Source organism: Anolis carolinensis, chromosome 3 (genome assembly GCF_035594765.1).
Source record: "Anolis carolinensis isolate JA03-04 chromosome 3, rAnoCar3.1.pri, whole genome shotgun sequence".
NCBI classification, from domain to species: Eukaryota; Metazoa; Chordata; class Lepidosauria; order Squamata; family Dactyloidae; genus Anolis; species Anolis carolinensis.
In genome coordinates, this window is record NC_085843.1 from 190,408,778 (window position 1) to 190,429,729 (window position 20,952).

At 39.5% G+C, this 20,952-nt stretch overlaps 1 protein-coding gene across 5 annotated transcripts in view; it reads left to right on the forward strand.

Annotated features, from left to right (window-relative positions):
• ctbp1 (C-terminal binding protein 1) overlaps positions 1–7,903 on the forward strand; it is a 59,710-nt gene extending 51,807 nt beyond the window's left edge. For 4 of the 5 annotated variants that reach the window (XM_008120193.3, XM_008120195.3, XM_008120196.3 and 1 more), the window contains 4 exons: positions 2,031–2,161; positions 4,085–4,212; positions 6,482–6,599; positions 6,826–7,903. In XM_008120193.3, the coding sequence (XP_008118400.1) occupies positions 2,031–2,161; positions 4,085–4,212; positions 6,482–6,599; positions 6,826–7,012 (564 nt within the window). In that variant the 3' untranslated portion in view covers positions 7,013–7,903. The remainder of the gene's footprint in view (positions 1–2,030; positions 2,162–4,084; positions 4,213–6,481; positions 6,600–6,825) is intronic. The other variant, XM_008120192.3, reaches the window with a different exon arrangement.
• The last annotated feature ends 13,049 nt before the right edge of the window (positions 7,904–20,952 follow it).

Consider the following 20,952-nt stretch of genomic DNA (forward strand, 5'->3'; position numbering starts at 1 on the left):
TCTGGTTTATACCATCAGTCTTTATTAAGTTAGGTGTTTAAAGCTGTAAACCAGCACTGTGAGAAAACCTCTGTACATCATAATTCAAAGACTAGGTGTGTAATGAGTGACTACTGCCCCCTCGTGTTCAGTTTTCCTCTCCAGTGAACATATTTGGAAGACTACTTGTGAAAGATAGTGGAAAGAAACACATTTAGGTTTTGAAATATTTGCAAAGTGTCAAGAGTTCTTACACACGTAGCTTTACGTATATTTTCTTTATCTCAGATAATTGGGAGAACTGCATTAGCAATGAAAAGGACTGTTTCCCACATTTAATCTGCAAGTGAAGGATTGCACAAGAGATGATACTATTGAATATTCAGTGACTCCTCTGTGGTCTGATTATCAGGCTATGCATATGCATCTGATGAAATCAACCCTGGCCCTTGGAAACTGATTCGTACCAGAGTTTTTCAAGGCACTCCTCCTCTTGCATGCTCCTGTGGAGGATGTTCTTCTGCAAAAGTAACTCTTTGCATTACTTGTAAAGGATCACAAACCTGTACCTGATCTCATTATTTGTTCCCCAAAGTAATTTGTACCATTCCTCATTTTGTCCTTGTTACGTCAACTAAAAACTCAATGAGGTACATTTTAATGTTATAGTCTGGACATTTGTGGAATAATACTAATTTATGGGATTTCCAAATCCAGGCTGTGTTTTCAAGATACACTTTTATTGGTCAAAAGAAATACAAAGTTAAATTGATCCATTTTCTGACAAATGTTTAAAGCCTGAACTGTTCTAGATGAAAATAAATACAAATTAAGGATGTTGCTGAAAGTTACAGTTCACTGTATCCTTGAAAGTGTTCAGTTTACTAAAGGAAATTTGAATATAAAGATGTTCTGATAAGATATTAATATGTTACCAATTTTTTAAGTGTACACTTTTGCTGTAACACTTGGTACGACTTCAAATGTATATGTTCTCTTTATAATAGGTTAGGAAAACAAACATGACTGAGGAAGTAACTATATTTTAATATTTTCTGTGAGCTTGGCTTTTAGAACTTGCAGAAAAGTGGGGTGGGGCTTATTTTTATGCTTATAGATGCATTTTCTCATAATATATATATTATGGATAGGGACATTTAATTATTAATTCTTGATTTTCCTCAGTTTTAATAGAGGTTTAGAGCCATTTTAACTAGATGGACATTTATAAAATTATTTTTTTAAAGATTTCCCCCCAGAATTTGCTAAATCTTCAGTATGAAAATGCAAAATATGCTCTCTCTTCCTCCTTTCAGCTTTGTTCACTTAGTTGAAAGTCCATTGTATCAGTTTGACAGGTGTGTTGTCGAAGGCTTTCATGACCGGAATCACTGGGTTGTTTATTTATTTCAATTATTTATACCCCGCCCTTCTCACCCGAGGGGACTCAGGGCAGCTTACAAGTGCCAATTGATGCTGTTACACCGTTATACAATGAACTAAAATGTTAAAACAGTTAAAACAGTCATAAAATACAATATACAAAGTTTAAAACAATGCAAAGTGCTTATGCCATTCATCCACCAGGCCTTGTACAAGAGCCTTAATTCAGACCGCATCGAAGCCAACACATACTTATTCTTCAAATGCTTGCGTACATAGCCAGGTCTTCAGTTTTTTTCTGAACTGTTGTGCATTTTCCATGCTGTATGGGCATGTTCCACAAACCATGTATCTCACAACCTCTGAGGATGCCTGCCATAGATGTGGGTGAAATGTCAGGAGAAAATGCTTCTGGAACATGGCCATACAGCATGGAAAATGCACAACAACCCTGTTTGGCAAATACTTGCACCTGTAAAACCTCAGTAGTGAGAACCATATTTGCAAAAATATTTATTAATTGTATTTTTCCAGTGTATGTGACAGTTCAGTAGTCCATTATCTGTTGATTTAATTCATGATAAGTGTTTCCTTTCAGCATAGATGTCTGTCATAATGATCCCTCCCCCACGTGTTAAATTGCAATTCATCCTTTTAATTTTCTGCAGATGAGACAAGGGGCCTTCCTTGTGAACACAGCTCGAGGAGGACTAGTAGATGAAAAAGCACTTGCACAAGCCCTGAAGGAAGGCAGAATACGAGGGGCAGCCTTGGATGTACATGAGTCAGAACCATTCAGGTGACCTTTAATTATGGTTTTTAAAATATATCTATGGGTCAGTACATAGAGTTAACAAAGAAATCCTTGTTTATTGATATAATTTATTTGGTCCTTTAGACAAATTGAGTGTTCCAAGTGCCTCATGCATTTGCTGAGCCCTCCTTACTAAAACAATAGGCTTCCATGGAGCTCTGGTTTAGCCAGAGTGAACATTGGCCTAGAGAAGAAAATAAAATATGCCTTCCATTATTTTTTTATATATAAAAAGAATAAATTGGGTCCAGATCCAGATCACTAGTGACCAGATCTTTGTATACTTTTAGATTCACTGGCTTCACTGAACAAAAAAGTCAGTTTGTCCTGTTTCCTATGTGACTTTTTGGTTTTTTTAAAAAAAATTCTAGAATTTTATCCATGGCTAAGCAGCATATACAGATATGGCCCTCCATATAGAAAACTCAAAAAACATCTAGTGCAGGCATGGGCAAACTTTGGTCCTCCAGGTGTTTTGGACTTCAGCTCCCACAATTCCTAATAGCCGGTAAGTTGGCTGGGATTTCTGAGAGTTGAAGTCCAAAACAGCTGGAGGGCCGAAGTTTGCCCATGCCTGATCTAGACCCTTGCCTTTGAAATCTTCTTTGTCTGAACCTTTTTCCTTAAGGAAGAATTGTTTAGCGTGTTGCATTGTTGTTTGTGGTATCAGAACATAGATGGAGGTGCTATAGGTTTCATGTTTGTTCAGTTAGCAGAACATGGGCAAAACTGAATGAAAATTATTACTTTTGTTTGTTTTCAATATTTTTAATTAAAAATTTAACTATTAAGATATACAAAAATGGTACATAAATATCGACATACTTAGACAATGCTTGCCAAACAAACATACATCACTATCTAGAGCCCTAAAACTACCAACATTTAAACATAAATCAGTTTTAAAAGTGAATTTCCAGCTTCTCTTTTGTCAGTTTCTCTATACATTTCACATTTTTCTTCCATTTTATATCCAGCAAGTAGTTTACTTCTGTTTGTTTTAACATTTACAAGTGAATACTCCCACAATTTATGTCTCCAAACTTGTACATTCTTTTGCCTTCCCTCTGATATATATTGATAAAATGGTTTCCATTCTTTTAAGAGTGTGTCTTATCCTTCAACAACATTGCTAATTTGTTTCTTTCTATTAATTCCCACATAATCACTGTCCAATCTTCCATAGTTGGTATTTTTGTCATTTTTCACTTTTGAGCATATATGATTCTTGCCGCTGTTAACATATACTGCAATATCCTCTCAATTTCTTTTTTATGTGATCACCCAATACTCCTAGAAGTATGAGTTCTGGCTTAAAGTTGTTTCTTGTTTTAAGGATATATTCGATTATCCCATAAATTTGTCTCCAGATTTTTTTGGCCTTTTTACAGGTCCACCACATATGGTAGTAGGACCCTTCATGAACTTCACATTTCCAACATTTATGATTTGCTCCTTTGTACATTTTTGATTTGGGGGCGAGGGTTGAATGTCATCTAAACATCATTTTATAGAAATTCCCTTAAAGAGTTTTTGATAGTAAATTTTAGACTCTTTTGTCACATTTCCCCCATTTTTTCCAGTTTTATACTATAATCAAAATTCTGTGCCCATGTAACCATAGTCTTTAATTACTTCTTCTATTTCCACTTTCAATAAAAACTCATATATTTTACCAATTAAATGGTAATCATTGGCACATAATTGTAACTCAAAGTCACTTCTGTTTTGTTCAAAGCCAAATAATTGTAAATCCATTTTGTATCTTTCCTGCAATTGTCTGTACTGGTACCAGTTCATATTCCAACCCTCTGATGATTAATTCTCATTGTAGCTGTTAATTTTTCAAACATGCAGAGCATCCTGTGGCAAGAATACCTAAATGCCATTTTTGTTTTCCCTTTGCAGTTTTAGCCAGGGTCCTTTGAAGGATGCACCAAATCTGATCTGTACTCCACATGCTGCTTGGTACAGTGAACAAGCCTCGATAGAGATGCGGGAGGAAGCTGCGCGGGAAATCCGGAGAGCCATCACAGGTACCAACTATACTTGTCTTATGTATTCTTTCCTTTTTTGTTTCTTCAGCCTAAAGAACATATGAGTTTACAGTGGCTTCCATTTCTATACAATGAGCACTAAATTGGCTTATAATGGCACTTACTTACTACTGATTTGTTTCTCACTTTAAAAACAAGGATGAAAAGTGAACTTAGGGCTCCTGAGTCCAAGGCTCTAAATCAAGCATGAACAAACTTTGGTTGTTAGGAATTGTGGGAGTTGAAGTCCAAAACACCTGGAAGCCCAAAATTTGCCCATGCCTGCTCTAAATAGTGAGCCACTTAATGTTCACACAAGAACGAAATAAATCCATTTGCCCAGTTTGTCTGTGTGACTTTCTGTTCCTTACTTTGTTCTAGTCTAAGGACTTTCTCCATTGTGAAACTGGCCTAGTAGTTTTTACTGAATGGCCTTGAACAGTTAACCTCTTTAAGGAGTAAAATAGAAAGCAATTTAAGGCTATGGAACAGCTATTCTGTATTTCAGTGCCAATAGTTATTAAATTGTCTGTAAATGGAAAGGGCGTGCAATCCTGTAAAGGCTTTGCAGGGAGAGGACCCTTCCCAGCCCACAGCCCATCTACTTTCAAAGAGTCTGGAGCAAAATTTCACCCATTTGAGCAAGGAAGAGGGAAATAATAAAGCTTTCCTCTCCTGCCTTTCAAGAGCAGAACTGTTAATGAGCAACATGTTCTGTTCATAGGATCTCTGGATTCAATCCACTACATAGCAGAGGAAGAATCAGCTGGGAAGTAGAGCTGTTTTGCATTCCAATTTGAGGGCATATATGGGATATAAATCATAAGTCTATCTCCGTTTGCAACCACAAAATTTCTCCTTTGATATCTGGATCTGCTTTTGTCCTGTATGAGGCAACAAGCTACTATGGTGACAGGCTTCCTTGATCATTTCAGAAAGCTCCATGTTGTCCAGTCTGGAGATAAATGTATGACAAGCAAGCTAAATTACAGCATTTTACCTTGTTCTGCAAAAAAAAAAATCAAGTCAAAATTATTTGTTTGTTATTATTATTTTTACAATTTACCTGATGAGGAAGCCAGAGGGCTTTGAAAGCTAGCTTAATGCTGATTTTTTGCACCTTCTGTTTGGCCTAGTAAGTGTATAAGCAGTGTGCAATATGGATTTTCAAACTTGTTTTATAGTCACATGCTATCACTGAAACATTAGGGCAGGGATGTCTAACTCATTTTCATCAAGGGCCGTATTAGACTTACGGTTGCCTTCAAAGGGCCATTGAATCCATGGACGGAAAATCCATAGATACAAAGGGACAACTGTAACTTTTTTACATAGTTTTTTTATTCGTGTCAAGAGCGACTTGGAAAACTGCAAGTCGCTTCTAGAGTGAGAGAATTGGCCGTCTACAATGACGTTGGCCAGGGGACGCCCAGATGTTTTGATGTTTTTACCATCCTTGTGGGAGGCTTCTCTTATGTCCCCGCAAGGAGCTGGAGCTGATAGAGGGAGCTCATACACGCTCTCCCCAGGTGGGATTTGAACCTGGCAGCCTTCAGGTCAGCAACCCAACCTTCAAGTCACAAGGCTTTAACCCACTACTCCACCGGGGGCTCCTTTTACATAGTGGTCAGTGCCCTTTGGTTTTTATTAAATTTGTGTCCCCAGATTTCATTGAACGACAACTCCCACCACTTTTGATTATTGACCATGCAGACTGGCGATAGTGGGAATTTCAACCCAACAGTACTCCTGGCTCTGACCCTCTGGGGAAGGATTTTTAAAGCCAGACTTCATATCCACAAGCCTTGTATCTAAATTCAGACCTCACTGTCCTGACTAACCAGAACAAACTGCAATCTTCCAGATGTTATGGCATCACATTTCTCATCATAGAATCATAGAGTTGGAAGAGACCTCTTGGACCATCCAGTCCACCCCCCCTGCCAAGAAGAAGGAAAATTGCATTCAAAGCACCACCGACAGAGGGCCATCCACGCTCTGCTTAAACGCCTCCAAAGAAGGAGCCTCCATCAACTGTAGTCATGATGTCTAACAATTAGGAATACAGGAGTTGTAGTCCAGCACCTGGAGGGTCACATTCAATCACCTGGTGGGCTGGATTTGGCCTGTGGGTCTTGAGTTTGACACATTAGGATATCAACTGTGACCAGAAAAAATTGACCATGCTGATGTCATTCATTATATATGCATGTGCTTTGGTTTAACATTTTTGAGATTACTTATGCTGTAATATTTTCCTGATTACTAGGCCGGATTCCAGACAGCCTGAAAAATTGTGTTAACAAAGAACACTTGACTGCAGCTACACATTGGGCCAGTATGGATCCAGGAGTTGTTCATCCAGAGCTTAATGGTGCTGCCTACAGGTAAGAATGTAGGAGGGTGAGTTTTGGTCCCCTTCCACGTAACTTGGCTGTTGTCTAAACACTAACAGTACCCAAAGTGGCAGTTCTTTCTTTCACATGCTGTAAACTATTCTGCACTTACACATCTAAATACTGCCATTCTGTACTGAGAGCTAGTTTCAGTATGCTTTGATTCATATAGTGAATGTCCAAAGGGCTAATGCAACATCTTCTCTTTGTCCTTCAGCAGGTATCCCCCTGGGGTTGTAAGTGTGGCTCCACCTGGCATCCCTGCAGCCGTCGAAGGAATCGTCCCCAATGCCATGTCCTTATCGCATGGGCTCCCACCCGTTGCACATCCTCCCCATGCTCCATCTCCTGGCCAAACAGTCAAACCAGAGGCTGATAGAGACCACCCAAGTGACCAATTGTAGCCTAAGAGAACATCATTCCCAATGTTGGCAGTTACCACTTTGGAAGCCAGTGTGTGGAAAATCATTTGGACTTTGAATAGATGCAAAACCACAAACATATGGAGGAGGCCATATATGTTTTAGAAACTGGTCCAGTATGCAGTATAAAGCAAAACAGCGTGGAGAGATGGAAAGAAGATTCAAAAACTTTTATTCCTCCATATAAAATGTAGTTTGTCCCTGTCCAGTGACCTGATTCACTGTTTTTGTGTCCTATTGGGTTCTTTGTTAAGCCAGAGAAGTTAGTAGTTAATTATATCATGAATGTACTTGTCTGTGTACAGTTTTTAGAACATTAACAAGGGTTTGTTTGCTTAGTGGTCAACAAGAAAAAAACAACCATAAGGGAGGCATTCGACAAACCAATTTTGAGATTTGAGATCCTTTGTTTTTATATGTTTAAAAATGCCCAAAAATGAGGCAGTTGGTGAACTTCTCAGGACAACGATTTTATCCCACTTTTCTTTCTATGCCACGCAGTGCATTGTTTTTTCTACCTTCTTGTCTTATTTTTTTAGAATAATTTAATAAAATAAAACAGTTTTTTCTTAATTTTGGCACAAATTTCCCTTATTTCAGAATGAAGACATTTCAAAGAGATTTTGAGGAGGAAATAAAGGTTTTGTATAAACAAGCATCATGCATTAAAGTATATATTATTGGTGGGATGCAGCGAAAGAAAGAGACTGAAAGAGGCACTAGACTACTGAAAAGTAGCAGCATTTCATTGCCTACATGGATTCTTTCCTGGTAATGTGGTAGGCTAGCAATATTTTGGGTTAAAATCATGTTTGTGACTGTATCCATTTGTATGAATTATTTTAAAGAAATAAAAATTCCAAACAAATATTACACATGACTTTTTGTGTAGTAACCATTCAGCTTTTATATTAGAAACCATAGATTGTCCATGTCTATTCTGTACTATGTTATTCTTAGAAGAAGAAAATGTATTATTTTCCCAATATAGACTTGACAGATGGTAATAATCTATTTTTAACTTTTCTGCCTGTATGTTTTCTTCCTGTACACATTTAACAGTCTTGAACCTGAAAATAATTCAGCTTTGTTTCTGAAAGAACATCAGCCAGTTTTAGAACAGTTTTTACAGACCCGTCAGGAGGTTTGTGTAGCTATGTTACAATAATAGCAATAGATATCTTCTTACAGATTTTGTAGAACAAAATTGACCAAAAATAAATCCACTAATTTAGAAAATAGTCTTAACCTCCTGGCATAAAAGGGGAAACTATCACACTGACTTCATTGATTCTACAAATTGAATCATCTGTTTTACAGACTTACTGCATGCTCAAATGGTGCAACATGTGCATTTGAAGATTTAGGTAGAATGCTTGGTAGTTATTACTGGAGAATGTCAATATACTGTTCTTTCTGTTCCCATCCTTATGTCATACAGCCTCTGAAACAAATTTGATGAGCTACATTATTGATTAAAGACTTCTTCCTGCCAAACTGTTCTGTTAGGAGTATCTACCTTTAATGGCATAAACCTTCAATTTGCTTTCCTTGTTCATATATGTTCATTGCCTTGAAATAAGAAAATAACCACCCCTAGGACTCAAAGAATTGGGTTCAAATTACAGGAAAGGAGATTCCACCTGAACATTTGGAAGAACTTCCTGACCGTAAGCTGTTCAACAATGGAACTCTCTGCTTCGGACGGAGTCTGGTGGACTATCAGACTATCCTTCTTTGGAGGGTTTTAAACAAAGGCTAGATGGCCATCTGTCAGGGTGCTTTGAGTGTGTTTTTCCTGAATAACAGGGGGTTGAACTAGATAGCCCGTATAGTCTCATCCAACTCTATGAGACTATGATTATAATTCTACATCTCACAATCATCTACTGTTGTCAATTAAATTAAACTGCATTTTCAAGCAGTTCTTTTTCTCAGATGTATGCAATTGTTATCATTTTAAAAAATAGTAAAATGATGGGCCAGAGTATGAATCTGGCTTCCTCTATCCATGGCAGCCAGCCACCAATGTCTTTGGGAGGCCTACATGTAGAGTATAAAGACAACAGTTCTTCCTGCTGCTTGTCCCCAAGAAATGGTACATTGAGCCACAATGATTGCAAGCCATTGATGAGATTTTCCTCCACAATTTTGCCACATCCCGTTTAGAGCTAGCCAAGCTTTCCTAAGGGTCATTATCACCCCTCAGTTTCTTTTGCCTGTGCTGCAACCAGTTTCAAGAAAGTCACATCTTGTGACAATGAAATCCATCAACTATCCATATACTTTATGAATAAGTCTTTCATTTTGTCTGTCCTGGCAGATCAAAGGAGATCACTGCAGGAGAGATTGAAATTCTCCCTGTGCTTTCTCCAGACCATGCCCATTTTTGTGAAATGAGTGCTTATCTTCCTAAGCAACCATTTCCCATCCCAATCACTGAAACCTGTTTTGGAGTGCGAGTTCTTACAGCCCTTTTGCCGTTCTTGTCACTCTCTGCGTTTGACAGTTCTGTTATTGCCATATTGAGATACAGCTGCCAAGCAAATGTGTTGGCACCGTATGTTTAGGAAAAGTGAGGCCTCCGAGCCACACTTTGAAGGTGAAGAGTTTGAGCCTCCTGTGAAAGTTACCAGGATACCACCACCTACACCTCTGACTGACTATGGGAACAATCATGTCATGGCCATGTCCCCATCTCACCAGAGGTCATGTGCTGCCTTTGTGGACTGCCCTGTCGAGGCTGAAGACTCCCCCCCCCCCCCCCCCGGTACAGCAGAAAAACTGATTTGACCCCAGGAACGACTCACCTTGCTGTGGTGATCACTCCCACTCTATTGCTGCCTACAGTTCACAACATAACCCCTGTATTCAGAGATTGTCTCTCAAAATTCCACTCTGCCTAGTCTGTCACCACCTGAAACCACTGGGTGTGCAGCATACTCTATTTCGGCTATATCATCAAGTTTGTTTCTTTACCCCCGATAGGAACAATCCTCCAAACTCTACCATCCCTTCCAGAGTTGGAGGAAATCACAACATTCCTACAGAAAGGGGCCATAGCACCCCTCCACAAAATAGACTGTTGATGAGCCTCTTTCTCCTACTATTTCAAGGATGGAGGCCTCAGTACGATCCTAGACCTTCGATTTATTAACACCTTCAGAAAGGCAAAGTGGTTTCGAATAGAGTTGGTACCATCCATAATACTTCACGATGTTGGACTTAAAAGATGTTTATTTCCACATTGGGCGGGACACGTGGAGGACTCCGCTCCCTCTTCTGAGTCCTCCACAGGAGTTTCCTGGCATGGCCCAGCTGGAGCAGAGGTAGAAGCCAGACCTGGCCGCCTCTTTCAGGCTCTTGCTGCCGCTGCCTTAAGAAAGCCAAAGATATGCAAATTGCTCTGGGACACATGGCCGTCACACCCTTGGTGTGCCTACATATGCACCCATTCCAACAGTAGTACTTCAGCTCCATCACCCCCTTTGAAAGCCTTAAGGCAAGCACCTCTTGATCCTGCACTGGGTTTGATGTTCCCTCCACGGGTGGACTATCAGACAAAATGTACATGTTGGCACGATAGGGCCTCTACTAGGAGAAGGTGAAGTAATGCTGACGGGATAGGGAAAAGGCAGAACTACTTAATGGCTTCTTTGCCACAGTCTTTTCACAAAGAGAAAGCCATCCTCATCCTCAGCAACATGAAGTGGTCGAAGGATTAGGGGAAATCCAACCCCAAATAGGGAAACAAGTTGTCCAGGAATACCTGGCCGCTCTAAATGAATTCAAGTCCGCAGGGCCAGATCAACTACATCCAAAAGTATTGAAGGAACTAGCAGAAGTTATTTCAGAACCACTAGCAATCATCTTTGAGAGTTCTTTGAGAGTGGAAGTCCCAGCAGATTGGAGGAGGGCAAATGTGGTCCGATAGGGAGCCCCTGTGGCGAAGTGTGTTAAAGCACTGAGCTGCTGAACTTGCAGACCGAAAGGTCCCAGGTTCAAACCCCGGGAGCGGAGTGAGCAGGCGCTGTTAGCTCCAGCTTCTGCCAACCTAACAGTTCAAAAACATGCAAATGTGAGTAGATCAATAGGTACCACTCCGGTGGGAAGGTAACGGCACTCCATGCAGTCATGCCGGCCACATGACCTTGGAGGTGTCTATGGAGGTGTCTATGGCTCTTTGGCTTAGAAATGGAGATGAGCACCAACCCCCAGAGTCAGACATGACTGGACTTGAACGTCCCTTTATCTTCAAGAAGGGAAAAAAGGATGACCTAAACAATCACCGTCTGATCAGCCTCACGGCGATACCAGGCAAGATTCTGGAAAAGATTGTTAAGGAAGTGGTTTGCAAACACTTAGAAACAAATGCAGTCATCGCTAATAGTCAACAAAGATTTATCAAAAATAAGTCATACCAGACTAATCTGATCTCTTTTTTCGATAGAGTTACAAGCTGGGTAGATTCGGGGAATGCCGTGGATGTAGCATATCTGGATTTCAGTAAGGCCTTCAACAAGGTCCCCCATGACCTTCTGACAAACTAATCAAATGTGGGCTAGGAAAAACAAAGGTTAGGTGGATCTGTAATTGGCTAAGCGAACGAACCCAAAGGGTGCTCACCAGAGCTTCCTCTTCATCCTGGAAAGAAGTGATGAGTGGGATGCCATAAGCAGGGTTCCATCCTGGGCCCTGGTTCTGTTCAATATCTTTATTAGCTTAGATGAAGGGCTAGAAGGCATCATCATCAAGTCTGCAGACGACACCAAATTGGGAGGGATAGCCAGTACTCCAGAAGACGAGCAGAATTCAAAACCATCTTATCAGATTAGAGAGATGGGCCAAAACTAACAAAATGAAATTCAACAGGGATAAATGCAAGATACTCCACTTAGGCAGAAAAATGGAATGCAAAGATACAGAATAGGGGATGCCTGGCTTGACAACAGTACATGTGAAAAAGATCTTGGAGTCCTCATGGACAAACAAGTTAAACATGAGCCTACAATGTAATGTAGCGGCTAAAAAAGCCAATGGGCTTTTGGCCTGCATAAATAGGAGTATAGTGTCTAGATCCATGCTACCCCACTATTCTGCTTTGGTCAGACCACACCTGGAATACTGTGTCCAATTTTGGGCACCGCAGTTGAAGGGAGATGTTGACAAGCTGGAATGTGTCCAGAAGAGGGCGATTAAAATGATCAAGGGTCTGGAGAACAAGCCCTATGAGGAGCGGTTTAAAGAGCTGGGCATATTTAGCCTGCAGAAGAGAAGGCTGAGAAGAGACATGATGGCCATGGATAAATATGTAAGGGGAAGTCATAGGAAGGAGAGAGCAAGCTTGTTTTCTGCTGCCCTGGAGACTAGGATGTGGAACAATGGCTTCAAACTACAGGAAAGGAGATTCTGCCTGAACATAAGAAGAAGTTCTTCACTGTGAGAGTTGTTCAGCAATGGAACTCTCTGCCCCAGAGTGTGGTGGAGGGTCCTTTGGAGGCTTTTAAGCAGAGGCTGGGTGCTCCACACTTCCCTCCATGTGATCAGCCTCAGCTGGAGCTGGGTGATTCAGGGTGTGGGATGCCGGATTCCCCATGCCCTCTGATGAAGCAGAGCAACTCCAACAGCTGTGTGACAAGGTCTTAAGTGGAGGTCAGTTGCTACCAACAGTGCTATGGATTTTAAAAAGGCATAAATAGAGGGCAAAAGGGAGAAACATGCTAAGAGGGAGGAACATTAAACAGGTTCTTGTTGTGACTGCTTTCCATCTGGAAATCTGTGTGAAAGACCATGTGGACTCAGAATAGGTCTTCACAGTCATTTACAGATTCATCGCCAAGACTCTACCCGTGGAAAATAATCATACTTCACCATGAGTGATTGCCCATGAATTAACCCATTTGGATATACTTATATGTAAGTATACAAATAGCATTGTGTTCAAGAATTATTTGCTAAAGCTTTTGAATCATTTATACTGTTTGAGAGAAGAAAGTCAACAGTGTACAGTCATCATGTCAAAAGTTTTTCTTGATGGTTTTACCTGGTTTGACCTGTCGAATAACTTGCATCAATAACTTCACATTAAAGATGTTTTAGCTTGTTCTGTTCTGTTTTGCTTTGCTTTTTAAACAATGTATATAATGTAACTCTGTGAAGAATGTCAGGACATGTTCATGACGGCATATGTGCCAATTTTAAACTGAAGAGAAAGAAAATTTAAAGGTAGCAGAAAGAAAGCACATGCCCATGCGTTGGGCCAGCCAACTAGCCAGTGGGAAACCGAGCCCACTAAACAGAACTGCACTGGTGGGTTTTGGACTATCTTGCCTCATCAAGTACAAAAGGAATGAATTGTCTAAAATTTGACACAGAGGAAATGACAGGTCTAATAAGCAATGAAATGGCATGAGGGATTATGTCTCTTGAAATATCTATTGTGCCTTAGAGAATTTACAAAAGCACCACATAGAAGAGGGCTCAGTCCCAAGAAGGCCCATGAATTGTCTCTTTAAGACAGAAAGGCAAAGATTGCTGCCATCTAGCCCTTTGCTTTCAGGCACAAAACTATCAGCTCCTGAGAGTCTTGGAGTAGCAAGGCAGTGTTGGTGGGTGAGATACTTGTGTTGTGGGCCTGAATCATATTTCTTTTCCATTCTGTCTTCCAAAATCACTATAATCTGCACCTATTTTCTCCCTCCCCGCCTCCATTAGGCCATGTAATTGGTTATGGACAAATACTGTAAACAAACCTATTTATATATTTTTTACAAAAGAACCCTTCCCCGCACATTATATATTCTTCTTTCTGATTATACCTGTGTGTGCATCACGGTGTATGACCGGGACTGGATGTTGTTCAGCTTTTGTCTTGGCCATTGATTAGTCTGCTTGAGGGATGCACTACTGTCTCTCACATTACACCTAACAGTGTCTGTTGGTAGAATAGCTTTGTGTTGCTGAGTAGCCTAACTGTCATGCCCCATCCTCATTTGTCTGAAAATCCTAGAATCATAGATTACTTCTCTTGATCTAGGGATCCATACTCCTTTTGATGCTACCCAAAATCCCATTGAGTTTTTAAACTGTTGGCTCACACTGTTGGCTCATGTTCAGCATATTGTCCACTAAGACTCCAAGATCTTTTTCACATTATGTTATCGAGGTAAGCATCACCCATCCTGTATCCGTGCATTTGATTTTTTTTTCTGCCTAAGTGTAGCATCCTACATTTCTCCTTGTTGAAATTCATTTTGTTAGTTTTGGACAACTGGCTCTCTAATCTATTCAGGTCATTTTGAATTCTGATCCCTCCTAATGTGGTATCATCTGCAAACTTGAAAAGCATGCTCTCTAAACCTTCATCCAAGTCATTAATAAAGACATTGAACAGCACTGGGCCTAGGATGGTATATTGCTACCTTAGAAGTAGGAGCCCCGGTGGAGAAGCGTGTTAAAGCACTGAGCTGCTGAACTTGCAGACCGAAAGGTCCCAGGTTCAAATGCCGGGAGCGGAGTGAGCGCCCGCTGTTAGCTCCAGCTTCTGTCAACCTAGCAGTTCGAAAACATGCCAATGTGAGTAGATCAATAGGTACCGCTCTGGCGGGAAGGTAACGACGCTCCATGCAGTCATGCTGGCCACATGACCTTGGAGGTGTCTACGGACAACGCTGGCTCTTCGGCTTCGAAATGGAGATGAGCACCAACCCCCAGAGTCAGACATGACTGGACTTAACGTCAGGGGAAACCTTTACCTTTACCTACCTTAGAAGTATTTATGTAATTTAATTATTGCATCAATTATTTAGCAATTTAATTATTTTTCCATAATCAGGCTTTTGCTTAAAATATGTAACAAATAAGGTTGTGTAAGTGTTAACTCCCAAATGAGCATCTAGCTGTCAACTGAGAGACACAGCAGCAGTTCTGGATTCATTTATATGCTGCAGCTTTTAATCCGCTAAATGGAAAGGGAGCCTGCTGTTATTGAAGCTGAAAAAAATAATATATCTGACAGCAAAAATGTAATAATAATTCATAATTATGCCATTCTAAGCTAAATGTAGATTTAAATGATGTGTGCAGAAAGGTAATTGGTATTGAATAGTTCAGAAGATTTTTAAAAAAATAATTCTAATAGTCATACTAATGTTTAATTTCACTCATTGGTAATAGCTGCTCTAAGTGTGTCATAGAATCATAGAGTTTAAACTGCATTATGTAGCAGTGTAGATCCAGCCTCAGTCTCATTATCTTGTGAATGAAAGAGAACATGTGTCCATGATTAACTCTCTCATAGAAATATATGTATTTTAAAGATATCAAATTGGCCAGATCATGAAACATGTTTTTCTGATGCATAAAGATAGAACTCTTCAAAAATACCCAAATGCCATCAGCAACTGCCACTAGGTGGCAAAATACTGTAGCAATGTATCATACTAATGCTGATACAGAAAACATAATCATGCATTTGGTCATGCAACATAGATAATCGGTGCCTGTAGTCATTTATTAGCAGGTAACATTTTACACATTGGGTCAGACAAGATAGTAGAAATACTGCTACAGATAATGTCAATCTTTACTAGATTTTCTTTTGCCTTGATATAATTGTACCTATCAAAAACTACCAGATTAAAAAGGTCGTGTTGCATACAAGCGAGTGAGAGAAGGAGAACAGTGGTGTGCTTTCCATTTACAAGAGCAGAACACATTACTTCATGTGTCTCATGTGTACTATGATTAACATAGTAAATGCTAATGCAGCAAGGCTTTAGAGGGCTCATCTACATGCAACAGTTTCGAGCCTGTATCGAAGAAAGTCATCTCACTGTACAGATGATTACATAATAATCCTGGAACCAGCTTGAGGCTCGGATGGTAATTACACAAATCACAGAGCACTATTGTGCATTCCTTTGCACACTTCTATGGATAATTGTTATCTGGCCACTGCAGTTTGATGGTAGGTTCAAACTGCATTAAATCGTCAGTGTAGATGGGGTCAAAGATATTGAACTTGTGGAAGGGAAGGGGTGGAGGAGAGTGCCATTTCTCATATTGTGGCAAACCCAGTTGACCATCAATTTTTAACTTTTCAAGATTTCTGGCAATAGTTGACCATAGAGTTGCACTGGAGGACCTTGTCCAGAGCATCACACAGGAGTTCAAAGTAAAGGTAAGCAATTTTTTGAAAAATCACACAAAAGATAGATAGTAAAAAGCAGGGATAAGGAAAGGTGTAAAATCCAAAAAGTCAGCAATCAAATGTCTCTTGTAAATCCAAAAGCAAGGCAGTTCAAGAATAGTCCCAAAATCCATAAGCAACTTGAGTCCATCAGCAAAACTGGAACAAGGATACACAACATGAACATGGAAAAACTCCCAGAATACTTGAATCCCAAAACCAAGACAAGAACTAGAGAACCCAGGCCTGACTGTAACTTAAAACCCATCTTGCCTAAACTGAAGAATAAAGAGCCCGTAGCTCCTAACATACACACATGAAAGCATTACTCATCCCCTGGAACTTCTGCTTCTCATGGAGACATATTGACCTACAAAGCTGGCTATTTGCTCGAATTTGCAGACAAGCCTCCTGGTTTAGGTCAATGTCACCAGGTGCATTCCCATGAAAATTTCTCATCAATTTGCCTTCGCTAGACTCCTTATCTGGAGAGGATGATTATAACTTCCGTGACTGGCCTTGAAGGCCTGGAAGATCAGAGGCAATTATATTCTCAGGCCCATCTGTGCCTGTGTCTAAAGCAGTTTTACTTTCTGGCTCTGCATGAGAATGAATCCTAGGGCCCGCATCAGAATGAATCCCAGGAAAGCCCACAATCGCATCTGACTCTAAATCATCAGTGAACCTATCAGCCCCTGCCTGTGTGACTGCTGCTGAGCTACAACAGGCCTGAAGATTTGTAGATACATGTTCTATAAGGTTAAAAAGTATTTTTTTATTCATGGTTTTCCACTTTTGTAGGGGTCTTGTGCCCTTAGCCCCAGCAAATATAGAGGTCTGACAGAAGTTACTTCATGGCAAACAATGTAATGCCTGGAATCCTGGAATTGTTCTGCACTCAGATTCAGAACAGTTCTGAGTAAGTGTCTTGGGTCATAGATATACAAATGAACATTATTAAGTTGCATGCATTTTCCCAAACATGACTCTCCATTCTCTCCAATGAGAATGGCCATTGTAGCCAGCAATGATGGAGATTGCGGTCCAATAGCTGGAAACTCACAGTTGGGAATCATTTTGACTTCCTATTTTATAGAAATCCAGTCAGTACAATGATAGTACTTCCAATGTTGTACGGGTTTTACACAAGCCCTCTACCCACTGGAGAAATGTTAAATGATATATAATTAATACAAGTGGCAAATTAATGTGTAAATCCAAAGATTATACAGAAGAATTGGAATAGTTTTTGCTTGGAACTGATTACACCGAGTCCAAGTTATATTTGTGTTGTCAAAGGCCGGGATCACAGAGTTGTTGTATGTTTTCCGGGCTGTATGGCTATGTTCTAGAAGTATTCTCTCTTGACGTTTCGCCCACATCTATGGCAGGCATCCTCAGAGGTTGTGAGGTATGGAGAAACTAAGCAAGGAAGGTTTATATATATCTGTGGAAAGTCCAGGGTGAGGGAAGAACTCTTGTCAGTTGGAGGCCAGCGTAAATGTTCCAGTTAATCACCCTAATTTGCATTAAATGGCTATGTATTTTCTTTGAATTGAATGACAGATCTCTCATTTATCTGAGAATTTATGGATTTCACTCATTGTCTAGATTTTATTTCAGAAAAACTTTTTTTAAAAGGAGGAAAGCAGAGGCTGGGTGGCCATCTGTCAGGGGTGCTTTGAATGTGATTTTCCTGCTTCTTGTCAGGGGGTTGGACTGGATGGCCCATGAGCTCTCTTTCAATTCTGTGATTCTATGAAAGAGCCTCTTTTCATATTTATTGAAATGTCAAACTTTTTCTGAACAGCACAAATTGTTCAAAATATTTTTTTTAAAAAATTCTGCTGGTTAATGTCACCACTTATCTATAAAAACATGAAAAATGGGATCGGAATAGGGCTTGCAAAATCAAAGAAGAAATGGAAGGCCTACCCAGTCCCGTTTTAATAGTAAATAGTAATAGTAAATAGTAATAGTAAATTTTAAAGCCAGCATATCAGTCCAGAGGGTAAAAACGTATTAGGATAGCTACAGTTTGATTATCTAGCATCACAACCACCCCCTGCAACTCGTAAACCCCAAGCTTACGGAATGTACTATTTCTTGCAATAAAGCATCTATCATGCAACATGGATTGCTAACTTTTGCTTCATGCTATGACTTGGGAAATATTTCCGTTGGTTTCTCCCTCTCCAGAGCAGAGCCATTTTCCTGTTTAAAGTATTTTGAAAAATATCCACCTTGGCTTTCCTCTTTTGTTTATTATGGCCTGAAAAAGTGTGTCTCGAGGTAAAATCTTGCCGGTAGTGCTCTCAATGTCATTTGCATCTGGAGAGCACACTTTGGGGCCTCTGGGGCAATCAGCTTTGACTAAAGAAATAATTGCAAGATGAATCTTGCTCTGGAAACTTACTCATAATGTAAGTGAGAGCCAGTTGGCCTTTCATTGTACATAATTAGAAAAACAGTTCAGCCACAACATTTTCAACATTGCTACAGAGAGAATAAAGTTTACCCAACTTGACCAAGGTCGTTAATAGTGCTTTGAATGGTTCATAAATTTGAAGGTTCATCAAAGTGTTCATAACTAAATGACAAAAAAGGGAATTTCTGTACACTCAGTTCTTATTCCTTGCACTCACTACTTATTCTTTGAAGAGGGCCCAGGTTAGCTCTTTGTGTATTTCCATTGTCCATTTTGTTTAATAATAAGAGCTTTTAAAAAACAACCTTGCTTTTTGGCCAACAGTTGCCTGTATCTGAGGGAGTTTCTCAGCAATTCCTTGGAAAGCTTCTCTAAACCAAGATTTAGACCAAGAGGACTGTAACCAAATGTAGGGCCACAAATAATTTGGTTGTCCCTCAGTTGCTGTTTTAGACATTTGCATGAATCCATTAACAATAACATGCAGCAAATGCTCCAGCTGTACTTCATAAAAAAAACAGTCTGCCTTGTTTCTCAAGCCTTGCAAATGCTAACTTTGCTTGATGACTATCATTCAGTTTAATTTGGTTGGTATACCTATTTTATACACTTACTTATATACTCAAGGTCATGTAAAAATGGGTCAAATGTAGTTGCATGTAGAAAAGGTTTAAGAAGGCTGCCATAGATTATTTAACAGTTCAAGTAAATATCAGAGGTTTCTGTTTCAAGATTTTATATTTTGCAATTGTTGATTTCAGTCACACCCTATTGGAGCCCCCAGTTGTGCAACAGGTTAAACCAGGGGTCCCCAAACTAAGGCCCGGGGGCCGGATGCGGCCCTCCAAGGTCATTTACCTGGCCCCCACCCTCAGTTTTAATAATATAATATATTGTATATACATATAATATTGATAATAATATTATGTTATACAATATAATACTAATAATAATACCATATAATAATATTAATTATATGTTATATATTACATATAATATTACAGTATAGTGGTATAGTTCAATATAGTAATATATAATGCTAATATTGTGCTGTGCTAATATATTGTATATATATATATATATATATATATATACAATAATATGTGTAATATAATATATTGTATGTACATACAGCTGCTCTGAGTCCCCTTTGTGGTGAGAAGGGTGGGATATAAATGTAGTAAATAAATGCAGTAAATAAATAATTCATTTTAGACTTAGGCTCGGCCAAAGTCTGACATGACTTGAAGGCACACAACAACAACAACAATCCTAATTAACTTGACTATCTCATTGGCCAGTAGCAGGCCCACACTTTCCATTGAAATCCTGATAGGTTTATGTTGGTTAAAATTGTTTTCATTTTAAAATATCGTATTGTTCTTTCATTGTTGTTGTTGCTGTTTTGCACTACAAAAAATAAGACATGTGCAGTGTGCATAGGAATTTGATCGTATTTTTTTTTTTCAAATGATAATTCGGCCCCTCAACAGTCTGAAGGATTGTGGACTGGCCCTCTCCTTCAAAAGTTTGAGGACCCCTGGGTTAAACCGTTGAGCTGCTGAAGTTGCTGACCAAAAGGTCAGCAGTTCGAATCTGGGGAGCAGGATGAGCTCCTGCTGTTAGGCCCAGCTTCTGCCAACCTAGCAGTTTGAAAACATGTAAATGTGAGTAGATCAGTAGGTACTGCTCCGGCGAGAAGGTAACAGCGCTCCATGTAGTCATGCCGGCCACATGACCTTGAAGATGTCTACAGACAATGCCAGCTCTTCAGCTTAGAAATGGAGATGAGCACCAACTCCCAGAGTCGAACACATCTAGACTTAATGTCATGGGAAAACCTTTACCTTTACCTATTTATATTGTCATTTGTCCTTGGCTATAGCAAAAATTAGAGCAGACCTCTGTCTTACAATAAAACTGAAAAGAACTTTACCAAATGTTCTTGGTGACCCATTCTTTGGGAAGGATCCCGAATTACCAATTTGAAAGTTTCCCCTGTATGACTGGGGATTTTGGTTCTCCTACATTCAAAGATCAAAGATATGGCCACCGGGAGATGAGACGTGGCCATGATGTGCATGATTCCATCAAATTGTCATGTTTCTTATATTACAGCCACTCTGCGTTGATATTTTGTAACTCTGCATGTTAACCTGTGAGCTACCTTTAGCATGATAGCTATAATATTAAGTAGTAAAACATAAAACAAGCAAGCTTTAAAAAATTAAACATATTGGTTATATCTTAAAATTAAAAATTTACATTTTACAGAGTTTGGACTGATAAAAACCTAGAAGTTAG